This window comes from Neopelma chrysocephalum, unplaced genomic scaffold (assembly GCF_003984885.1).
Source record: "Neopelma chrysocephalum unplaced genomic scaffold, ASM398488v2 Primary Assembly neopelma1_95b, whole genome shotgun sequence".
Taxonomy (NCBI): Eukaryota; Metazoa; Chordata; class Aves; order Passeriformes; family Pipridae; genus Neopelma; species Neopelma chrysocephalum.
In genome coordinates this window covers 1,721,005-1,733,136 of record NW_020897758.1, presented here as the reverse complement: position 1 = coordinate 1,733,136, position 12,132 = coordinate 1,721,005, and the positions used below count along the sequence as shown (strand labels likewise).

Below are 12,132 nucleotides of genomic sequence, written 5' to 3'. Positions count from 1 at the left end.
GTTTCACAATCTCTGCTGCTCGTCCTGCCCATTTTTTTACCCCGGCAGGTCAACTTGTCACCCAGAGGGCTCAGGACAATTCACTGCAGAGCTTCCTGACCCATGGGCCCAGCATCTCGTGTCACCACTCATGCTGCAAGTTCTTGGTAAAAGCTATTTACCATCCTCCCCGTTCTCGTGTCTGGGCACCAACCCCTCTGGGGCTGTCCTCGAGTCACGAATGCTCTGCTTTCAACATTGTGTTGTTAAACCGGAGATTAAAATAACGGCAATCTAAGTTAAGCAGTTGAATCTGGACAGTGCGCACCCTCCCCTGTCTCTATCACCTCACAGGAGCCGCGCCCTTCCCGGACCGTTACCGCCGCCCCTCGGGGCTCGCGCGCTCCCGGCGCGTCACGTGGCGCGGCTCGCGGGGGCGCGCCCGCTCCTAGCCCCAGAGCGCGATTCGCGCGGAGAGCGACACGTCACGTGCGCACGTCACGTGACACCGTCCCGGGCCGATGAGGTCATGCCGCGGTCACGTGAGTGGTGCCTACGCGCAGTGGGGCCGGGTGCGGATGGCGGACGCGGAGGCCGAGGCGGCGGCGCGGCCCGAGGTGCCGCGGGTGGTGCCGGCGCTCCGCGCCCGCCTTTGGCAGCTGCAGGCGGAGCTGCGCGAGCAGGAGGTGTCGGAGGCCTCGTCCCGGGCCTACTGCCGGGGCTTCTGCCAGGTAGGGGCCGAGCGGGGCGGGCCGCGGCCTGGGCTACAGGCCAGGTGCGGCCGGCGGGGATGCGGCCGAGGCAGGCCCGGAGGTCCCGTCCCGGGGACTCCGCTCGCTCCTCCGGAGCTTGCGTGGCGCAGGGCTCGTGACACCGTGCGCGGCTGCTGAGCGGGACCGTGCACGCCCTGCCGAGGGCCCCCCGTGGGCCGCCAACCCGGGGCCTTTGGGCTTTTGCAGCGCTTCGGACCGGGACATGCGGTGGCCCTCGGGAGGGTCTTTGAGGCGGGCGGGCCGCACTGCATTTTCTCGCTGAGGTCTTGACTCGGTTCCGAGACCTCCGCTTGTCTGTGCTTCACTTGCCTCGGGATCAAATCTCTGCGTTCCGCCTTGTTAAAGGTCTGCCGTCGGGTAAGCAGTGCTTGCTGGTGAGGGCCTGCTGTTACCTTAAATCACTGAATGAGCTGTGGTTTGGAGGGGTCTTGTCTGAATACTTGCTTAACGCAACACAGGCTAAGATCAGCATTTTCTGATCGAGGCCTTAACTTCCTGTAGAAGAGATGAACTTGATTAAAGCCACAGTGATGGAGATAATTTATTCTTAAATAAGTTAGCGGTTAATTAATTTTTGCTTCCTCTACATCATCATTTACTGTGAGCTCTAAGGTTGAAAAATTGTTGTTAGGTTGCTGGGTTGGAGAGTTGTCCCTGTTGAGTCTGAAGAGACTGTGCGTTTTAAAGTAAAAAATAAAAAGCTTGTTTTCTGACCTAGTAGAATGACACCTCAGCAGATAAAGTCACAGTATTTGACTGGAGAATGGCAAAATCAGAGAAAAACATCTACTGGTGTGTTACAGATTATGTAGAAGTGGTGTTACCCTTCACAGTCTTCCATTTTGCATCCACAGGTTGTGTGCTTTGCCATACCATTCCAGGAGGATGTTTAGCTCATCACTTACTGAAACAACAGAATAAGTGTATTTATTAGGTTTCAAAACTCTTGCTTCTCAAACTGCAGGATGCTGCTGCATACTGCTGTATGTGTCCCAAGTTCAGCATACAGTGAAGATGTGTGACCTTGCGCTGACACGGAGCCCAGTACAATGTGTATGACTCTTTCCATGTTTCAGGTTTTGCTGAAATTGTTCCCGGTGTTGTTTATTGTGTCAGAACATTGACATAAATACTAAGCTAACACTTAGGAGTGGTTGTCAAGATGATCAGTGTATGTACATGTCCAGTTGCCCAGATTAATTTGGTACAGAAGAAGCTTTGGAGGTACTTGATCGGTGGAGTTTGGTGAAAGATAGTTCTATTACCTAAAAAAAAGGCAAAAAAAAAAAAATACAACCCTAAACCCTGTCCCACAAAAAACATAGCCCTCTAGGTCCTTGTGCTGTTATTGTAGTCTCATTTAGAACACTATGATAGCACAGATAAAAGTGAAAAAGATTGTTATTGGTTTACCATCAGTCTTGGGCAGCGTGGGTTGTCATGCCCGTACACCAGGAGATACCGTGGGAAACATGGAACTGTTGGTCTGTCCTGCAGCAACTTCAACAGAGGATGATTTTGTGATGTCATTGTGCATTTAGACTACTGTGAGTAGGATGTAATTCTACATCTTGGTTTCTCCTTCTGACTGAGAATGTTTGTGACAATTTAATAATTTCAGTCTGCCCCTAAGTGAAATTTAGGAGGCTCAGCTCAGTTTTATGTTTATGACTTAGAGACTACCACTGATATCGTCTCATAAGCCTGTTAAGCTACAGTAGAATGTGCCTAGAGAGAAGCTGAATTTAGCTGGGCTTATATTTGGTTTTGGAAAGGAGATGACATAAGGGGAGCTGAAATGTTTTAGGTTTCCCGTCCTGTGAGTACAGCTGAGGAAGGGGCCTGAAGGTGCTCAGTTTTGCTGTGAAAATTACTGTGGCTGTCAGACACAGAAAACTGTGAACCAAATCAGTAACTTTCCTATGCTTTGAGCTATATGGATGCTCATTTACTACATATAAACCTGTGCTGCTCTGTGCAGCTTTCCAGTAACTTTTCCTGGGAATGATGATGGATGACACAATTTCCTTGAAGATCCCTATTTTTGAGCAGGGGAGTAGGACTATTGTCCACAGTAACACAACAAAGAAATTTTCAAAGCCTATATAATGGGTTGACTCAGTAGCTTTATGTTGTACAGGCATATATGCTTTGCACATTCACCTCGGGAAAAACACATCTGATGGTGAGCTCAGTGTGTACCCAAACAGCCAGCTTAGAACGACTAGGAGGGTGTTTGAGGCTGCGCAATCACAGATATGAAGAACATTTATCAGTGAAGCAGAGGTTGTAGGGCATTAAAACATCGCCTCTGCTGTTGGCTTTCTGAAATTTTTAAAGGTGGTGCATTGAAGACTATTGATTGCAACTGGATATGCTTAAGAAGAGAAGGAAGTGTTTTTCTTAAACAGAGGCTTAAAGCTGTAATAGCAGGTCAGGAAAATTGGAGATCTTCATCTTTAAATTGGATCTGAGCAAAAAAATGATGCTTCTGAGGAAGTGCAGCAAAGCGGGTGCGCCAGCATTTGTGGAACATGAGAATCAGTGCAGTGCTGAGGGCCTAGGCTGGTCTGTAGGTTACGTATTAGGTGGATGTGGTCTCTGCACTTCTCACTCCAGTTGTCAATCAGATGTGTTGTTGGAGTCAAAGAGGAGGACAGGATGAAGTGTGATAAAGTGTAAATGGGCATGTGTTAACCAGACTTTAAATATTTGAATACTCTCTTCAGGCAACTGGACTGTAAGGTAGTAATTGCCTCTAAATTATTGCTTGACTATTCCTTAAACATGTAGATTATCTAATTCTGACATGTTAATAATTTTTCAATTATATATTTTATATAGGCTGCTAGGAGAAATCTGTAGTGAGTGACTAAACAACTGATGTTGCTTCTGAAAGAGCAGAAGAGCTTCGAAGAGCCTCTGTAATACAGATACTGCATTTTGCTTGTCAGTATGCTAATGGCAGTATGTTCAAAACTACAGATCCTTGAAGTTCAAGCTATTAATAAGTCTGTGGCCTTGAATCTGTGTTGTACACTGAAACCATTGTTTATGTATTTAGGGAGAAGTTTCTCATAAATGGTTACTCAGTGAATTGCTAATGTTAGCTTTAAGACTTTAATCCCGGTGCTATGATTGCACTTGAGCAAGGGTGCAGTGTTTTCTAGTACATTTATTTAATCTTAGGAAATATTCTGCAGTGTTTTATCTTTTACACAGACCAAGTAGTTTATGATCAAAGTGTCTGTCAAGATAATTGAGCACTGAATTTGACTTTTTAAATAGATTGGTTTTAATGGATGTATTTTTAGGTAAGTGCAGACACTTGTATGTTTGATCTTTTCCTGTAGTTGCTATAATGGTAGTATTACTGCTGGGTTTACCAAACAGCTGATTTATGATAGTCATCAGTTGAGCATCTCTGAGGAATTAAAGCTTGACAACCTTTTAATGTCATATAATGCTCTGAAGCCATATATGATTTGAGTTATATTATCAAATCCTTCATTAATCTGTTAGATAAGCATGATGACTGGTATTACTAGTCATTCACTTCTGCACTAATTATCTTTGTGCTGTGTTTAGGGAAAATCTTCCTTTCCCCCACCCTCCTTATGTCTTTTTTAATATTGTGTGGATTTTTTGGAAAGTTTGTGACTTCCGTTCACCCAGGAGTTATATTACCTAATTCTTGGAGAACAATCCACAAAACATATTGATTTTTACTGATTCTTAGATGGTATTTTTGATAGATTTTTTTTCTTAAATATAACATGTTTGTGCTGGCCTAGTGGATGTCTGCATTATTTTTAGGCTAAGACTAGTATTGTATAGTTAGATTACTGATATAACACCGGACAGGCTATAAAATAGTGTCTAACTGGCCACTTATTTTTGCTGTGCTGGAAGGTAGGTTTTGTCTTAGAAGTTTCTAGCCATTATAATGACTGCGCTTGGTTTTATTAAGCTCATAGTAGGGCTTGTTCAGTAATGTCCTCCATCCAGTCACCGTCTGATATGATCATGTTTTTGTTTAAGGTGTTAAAATAAATTAGTTGTATCAGAGTCCCAGCTTGAAGTGATTTGAAAACTGATATGACCATCACCCTCCTCTTAGGACAATTTGGCTTGTATTGGACTGCAGGGTGGATCACTCTGAACTTTTTTCCCATGCAGTCTTGTCCCTAAGGGTTCCAAAAAGCACAGTCTCTTTCATTCATTATTTTTTGTTGTCTTTGCAGCTGGCCTTAATCAAGATTAGTACCTTTTTTGGTCTAGGGAGGGTACCACATGGGAGAGGGTAAGAACAGGAGCATCACTGCTCTGGAGGTGTAAGGGAAGGGCTGTTATTTGTGAAGCAAGCTCTCAGTAGAGCTAAGGTGTCCTCAGCTCAGTGCCATACTTGTTCTCAAATCGTACTTCATAGCCTGTCAGAGCATAGTATGGTAGTGGAGGTAAGTTTTTAAGAAGTTGGGAGATACTTCTGTAGTTACTGTGCTGATGTGATTTCTGTTAGACTGGCTAGATTTTACATTGCTGCTTCAGTACTGTGCCTGGATAATGTGGGATTGCTATGGTCAAGGAATAAAATTTAGGGTAATTTTACCTTTGAAAAATGACTGCGTAATGGTCTGGTCTGGGTTTTGTATCTCCTTCTGATGGCTTCATGTTTGCCGTGTGAGTAATGCATGTATCTTTAAAATACTACATCTGGAGTAATGTTCTTAATCTTGAGCTTCTTCCTATTTTTCTGTATTCTCACTAGTAATGAAGATTCTAGTGTTACTTATCTGTTTCTGTCTCCATGGTAGTTGTACAAAAGGAACTGCGTGCAGAACTTCTCCCTCAGTTTTTAACTTAACAGTTACATTTCTGCCAGTTGCATCTAGCTTTCTCCCCAGTAGAAACTCTGATAACTTTATCAAAATAATAAAATAAATAAAAATATATTTGAAAAAAGGGAGAACTTCAGTTGAGGTGAAAAGCTGCCACTTTAAATTCTCCTTCAGGGTAAAAATTCTCACTTCCAGAATTCTTCCACTGTATGTGTTTGATATTGCATATTGATATTTGTTTTTTAAACAAAAGTATGCTACGAGAACTTCTAATGATAACTCATTTTCTTTCAGACACTACTCCAGTATGCTGGCAGTCGGGGTGCATCAGAACATATTTTACCTTTTTTGGAAGTGTATCGAATCTCCATCCAAAGCTTTGCTAATGCAAGACCTTACTTGACTACAGAATGTGAAGATGTTCTTTTGGTACTTGGCAGGCTAGTGCTGTAAGTTTTGAGTTGGTATATTAATTTTTTTTTTAAAGAACTGTAGTTTATAAATTAAAGGGCAAGTTATTGAAATAAGTTTAATGTTAAAGTTGAAATAAGTTTAAGTTTAATCCTTGATTTGGCAACTGTGCTTGTGATTTATTATCTAGTAAATGTCTTTAGTACATTTTTTATCATATCACAAAATGTACTTGAGCATTTAATTAATTAACATGAACAAGTTCTAAGGCTTTGTTCTTCCGTATTTTAATGATCACACAGGCATTAGGAGGGCTCTGTTCTTTCTTAGAACATTCTGAAAGTTACTATTTTCTGTAGAAAAAGCTTAATGTGGTGCTTATTAACTAGAAGCTTTAATATTAGACCTTCATGCATGGATTAATAAATATGTATCCTTTGTAATTTCGTGTGTCCTGTCCCCTTTAGCACAGGGGCATTCTGAATGTGTCTGTTGCTGAAAAGGACAAGCTGGTTCTGTTCATGGACTGTTCATGGCAGTCTCGGTTGTGCTGTAGGATAGCAAACCAGACTATCATACTTCAACCTGAGCTCTTTGACAAATGTCAGTAGACAGGACTTAAAGTACAGCAATTCCTGGAACAGAATAGAGAACCATTTTACAGTCCATCAGCTGAGTTTAGATAACTTATAGTTCCTCAAAGTATGTTTTAAGTGCAAAGCAGATGTTTGTAATTGAAGAGTGTAGCCTGAGGGCTTCCACATGCACTGGACTATAATCAGTTACTACCCGAGAAGGATAAGATTACATGCTGGTCATTGTGACGTGCTGGTCATTCATTGCTGGTAAAGTTTCATTCGAGGAGAAAGGATGAAGATCTAGAACTTTGAATATAAAGATCATCACAGAAAATAAAAATGATTCTGTGACAGTTTTCAGTGAGCTGTTTTTTCTGTTATCAGCCTCTTGCTTGCTTTGTCGTCTGAACTCAAGTATTCTTTTCAAGAATGATTTTTGCAGTGAACTCCTTGATCAGATGCTTTATTTGTAATGGACTAACTTGCAATATAAATCAACAACTCAGAACCAGAAAGCTCCATATGATGCCTTGAATTTTTTTTTTTTTTTAGGTATGAGAACTACGAGTGGTTTGGGGTTTTTTTAAACCTTCTGTTGAGAGGGGGAAAACATGAAATCTGGAAAAGTGTGTCTTAATGTCTTAATATGAAAACTTAGGACTTTAACTGCTGAATCATTTACCTGGTACATAATACACATATTTTTGGTAGAATATCTATATTGCTTTTGCAGACTGTCCCTTTATGGATAGAGTATTCTTGTCTTCATCATATTATTGTTAATTAGCTTGTGTATTTTGTTGTCTTCTTCTCATGTCACTTTAAAAGTTTGTCTTTTAGTATATGTGCAAGTCATCTGTACCTGGAGTACCTTTTATATATTTTGCCACTGTTACTTTGGGGCATAAATCCCAATTCTGTATAAAAATTGCTTTTCTCTTGTTTAGAAAGATTGGAATATTCTGCTTATGTTTATATGGTTTCTTTCAGCTTTCAGTGTGAGGATTTTGTTTGCTGTTACTTGTATATTCAGACAACCTTGTGGAGGAGGACAGTAGAGAGACTGACTTGCTGGAATCTCCCCTATTCTTGGGATGATTACATTTGAAAGGAATCTAAAGAATGAGAAATACAAGGAGTGAGGTTGAAGATAGGGTGAGGTAAATGGCTTCTCTGAATTAACTCTCACATGTTTTTCTTTTCCATAAGAGTTTCCAAGGGAGGGACAGAGAAGTTAGAGCGGGGAATTAAACATAAAAATTAAGTTCCATGAGAGAAGAAGACTGGTTAGGGACATGAAAGTGTACTGTTTCCATGTAACTGATTTTTGGGGAGACAGTTGTGTTATGCAGCAGCTGTTGTACACACTTGTGCATTTCAGACTTGAACCTTGATGAGAAATGAAACAAGCAAGCTTCCTGATTTAAAGGAGAAGTGCTCTACTTCCTATTGAACTCCTCCTTCCCTTCCAGCATTCTTCCTGGAGAAGAGGGAAAGAACTTCCTGCTTCTGACATCCTTCTCAGCAGTGTGAGCCAGTAGCAGCAAAACTCAGTATACTGTGGCTTTCCCTGCTGCCTGCCCAGGTCCACTGTGCATTCACAGTACATCTGATGTGATGTAAGGACAGTACCCCCCACAGTGTTATAGGTAAATGAAACTAGGCTGAAATATAGCAGCAAAAATTTATTAAAGATTTATATAAAATGCAAATAAGCAAAACAGCGCGCTGGGCGGCCGGGGAGACCCCTGCTCCACTCATGGCCCGCAAGCGCAGTGGGCAAAAACAGTAACCTTTATACCCTTATCAATTCCCCTCCCATGGTCACTTGTTATCCCTCTATTGGATCCGAGTTCGCAGGTCTGGTTCTGGTTGGTTCTTTTGCAGGCTTGTTTCAGTTGCCTGGTGTTTTCCTATCCATAGTTTTAATTAGTCCCTTGCCCTTGAGGCCTAGTCTGTGGGTCCCTCCAGATGTCCATCTTGGATCCTCTTTATCATCCTCGTACTTGACCCTTTGATCCTTGTCCTTCCCTTCGTTACTTTATGCGTACACTTTTAGACAATATACTTTTAGAAAAACAAGATACAAAATACTTATTCAGCAAGGCACAATAATTTGTCTTGTCAGCTTAAGAACTGCAAGCTGCAGGACTATCAGCCTATAATACTGACAGATTAATTAACCATTCTGCAACTTACAGTCTCCCAGCCTTAACAGAACATTGATTACAATAACATATATATATAGGAATATGACATGCAATACAATTTAATGAGTAAATTACTTTACTACTACTAATTTGATGAGTAAATAACTTTACTACTAATAATTTATTACAACAGGAAACATGATGCTGATGCAGTGTGAGACCTTGTTGGTCCACTGTCTAACCTTAGGAAGAAAAGGGGAAGTTGCCCTTGTAGATTACAGATTATACAAATGATTAGGGTGGTGGTATGGGGACAGGAATATTTTTCTTGAACATGACTGGGAAGGTAGCTGACTATCGTCATGAGTCTCAGGAGGCCCTTGAAGCTGATTGTTCACTCAAGGTTCTGTGCTTTATTTCTGAGGATGCTATGTGAGGATCAAAGTGTCATTCATATTACCATCAGTATGAAAATTTTCCTTCCATCTGAAAATGCTTTATATGGTTCCGAGGTTAATAGATTCAAGCTAAAAGCATAGAAAGAATTGTTCATAATTCACAATGTATTTGCCAGTAGCTAAGATTTGACTGCTTTCCACTTTCTCGTGTGTGCTGTGATGGCACTGAATTGAAAGGGAGTTTACCGTTTCTACAACTTTGAGAAGGTGCTTATATACTTTTTCAACCATGTAGAGGGAAAAGAGATCTGAATGTCATCTGATTTAAGTAGCAAAACTGGATTGAAACAATAAGACCAGTCTGCCTCAAGATTGCAGCTCTATCTCACCTACTGGTCCTATCTATGGAGTCTAACAGATGTCGCTTCTGGGAAGAGTGTGCTTGCTTACCACAGCACTTCTGTGAGCAAGCACATGTGACAGTTAGTTGTTTGTCTAACAAAGCAGTTCTCAATCTAATAAAACTGTTGCAGTTTGATTCAGTAGCTTGCATGTACTACTCTGCTGTTTATCATTGAGCTAATTCAACTCTTAACAAACACAGGATAATTCCTGGCAATAAGTGAACTATTCCTGTTGATCATCCAAGGTATAATTAGTCATCTTTGTGATTCTAAGAAGGTTAGGATAGAAAAAGTGTTCTAATAAATCTAAAGATGAACACAGTTTTAAAAGCTTTTAAAAAGTAATTAAAAAAATTTCTGGGAATGAGGTATGAAGTGATTACAGAAAAATTTTATGCAAATAATATGTTAATTTCTGCCTAGAGTTATTTCTTCTAAAGTAAAGAAATTCAAATCTGGGAGATCTTTTGCTGAAAGTTATTTTCAAGTTGAGTGTTTAAGATGAATAATTAATTTTTTTTTAATAATTTAAACATTCAAGCCCCCATTACAGTTTATTTGCAAAAATTGTAATTAAAGTTTAGAATTCAGTTTCGTATAGGTAGGCATTGTGGTGGTACTGATAGAGTGGAGTAGAAATACTTGGCTTCATGAAGTGATCCTGGTATTTTGATTTGTGGCCTTAGCCACGTGTGCTGGTTTAAAAGTTAACCAGCAGGGGAAATGAACTCAATTCAAAAGAGAGATTTATAAGTCAGAACAACAATTTATTAAAATAATGCAATAAGTACAATTATACAGACAGACAATTGGTTTTAACCCGCAAAACCCAGATGTATAACCCAGCACCCTGGGGTATGAACAAAAGTGGTGTTCCTTGGCCCCCCCCCCAAGTCCAAAGTAAAGGGAGAGGGGAAAAACCTGCTGGTGGGAGAGCTGCTGCAGTCTGGTCAGAAAGTGGTGACTGCAGTCCAGTCGAGGGTGGTGGTCTGCAGTCTGGTTGAGAGCGGTGGTCTCAGTCTGGTTGAGAGTGGTGGTCTGCAGTCTTCCTCTGGATCCCACGAGTGGTGGAAAGGTTCCGAAACTCCCAGTTTATATATTCTCCAGTTCAGGCGGGAGTTCTCAGTCCCTCTCTCAGAGGGGGGAATTCCATAAAAGGGTATGAGGACAGGAACATAGGCCTCTACTGACAACAGTTTTTGGGAAATGGCATGGAAGGCTATAGAATACACAGTTTTGGGTTACACCCATCCAGTGATGAATTGGTCCCAGCCGTTCTAACCAGGACACCACGACACGTAAATTCTGTTTAGTTGCATTACAATAAAGAAGGAAATAGGATTTCAGGGACAGAGATGTGTTTTGACGTATTGTGTAGTAAGGACCAAAAGAAAGAATTAAGAACCCCTTGTCTTGCTTGGCAGTAGGGAAGGCTGGCTGGTCTTTATGCAGCTGTGTATTTGACTCAATTCTTAAAACAAAGGTTTAGTCGATTGATTTAAAATTCTAGTTATTTTTCTGCCGAGAAAATTGTGATTAGGATATCTTGGATATTACTTTTAAGATTGTGCTATAAGTTGTTTTATGTGGTGACTATACACCTGAAGCTCCAGATTTCTCATTAAGTGATTTCCAAACCAGAGTGCTTGGTGTTGGGATCCTGAGAAAAACTGGACGACTCACAACAAAAGAATTTTGCCTCTTGGTTCAGATCAGTTCTGTGTTACTTCAACAGATGATAACTGGAGGCATAAATTAAGTCCCCTTGTCTTCCTGCAGTGTCATCTCACTGTGTATACACAATGCTTTGAAAATGTAATTGCAGATTTTTTCACTGTCCAAGTAGCACCTTAACAGTTAAGTATAGAAAACTGATCAGTAAACACTGGCTTTATAATTTTGCTTAAGTCTGTTATTTTATATAACCAATATCATATATATGAAAAACTAATATTCTAGAAAAAGTAATTCCAGGAATTAAGAGAGTGGAAGTAGGTGGGATTGGTTGACCCAGTTTGAAAGTGAGGTGTGCACCAAAAGACTTTTCATAAGCACATTGACTGTGAAGTTTGCAAATGTTGTACTGGGTGTTAAAAATCTTTTTATGAATTGCATGAAAACTGGACACATACCTAGTGATTTTCTTATTTTGTTTTTTTTTTTTTATTTTAGTTTGGAGGTTTTTAATGTTAAAATAGGGTTTAAGTGCTCTGAGACTTTGTAAAGTTGGTTTTGATAGTGAATTAGCTTGTATTACCAAGCTTGAGTACTAGGCAAAAGAAAGTCCTGATTATTTTATTAAATTGAGACCTATGACAGTTGGAATATCTGGTGATCCTCTTGCCAGCTTTTTCATCAGCATATGCCTGAGATTTTTGTGAATAATGAGGGAATGACAGTGATGAAGGCTGTGTATTTTCTGCCAGTCTTATAAAAGTATTTAGAGCTTTTGCAGGTTTAAACTTCTATTTATAGGAAAAGGATTGGGCAGTGAATTCAAACTTCTGAGATGTGAAAAGGATGGCCAGGTATTCAGTATTTGTCCATTTGGTGTTGTTTGTGTGTGTGTGTGTGTGTGTGTGTGTGTGTGTGTGTGTGTGT

The 12,132-nt window shown here is 40.6% G+C and overlaps 1 protein-coding gene across 2 annotated transcripts in view; it reads left to right on the top strand.

The window, feature by feature from the left end:
• The first annotated feature begins 536 nt into the window (after positions 1–536).
• The window catches only part of RLF (rearranged L-myc fusion), a 50,994-nt gene continuing 39,398 nt past the window's right edge, over positions 537–12,132 (top strand). Inside the window, exons 1-2 of one of the 2 annotated variants that reach the window (XM_027694045.1) lie at positions 537–710; positions 5,885–6,039. In XM_027694045.1, coding sequence (XP_027549846.1) covers positions 558–710; positions 5,885–6,039 — 308 coding nt within the window. In that variant the 5' untranslated portion in view covers positions 537–557. Of the gene's footprint in view, positions 711–5,884; positions 6,040–7,569; positions 7,740–12,132 lie in introns of those variants that run through there. The other variant, XM_027694044.1, reaches the window with a different exon arrangement.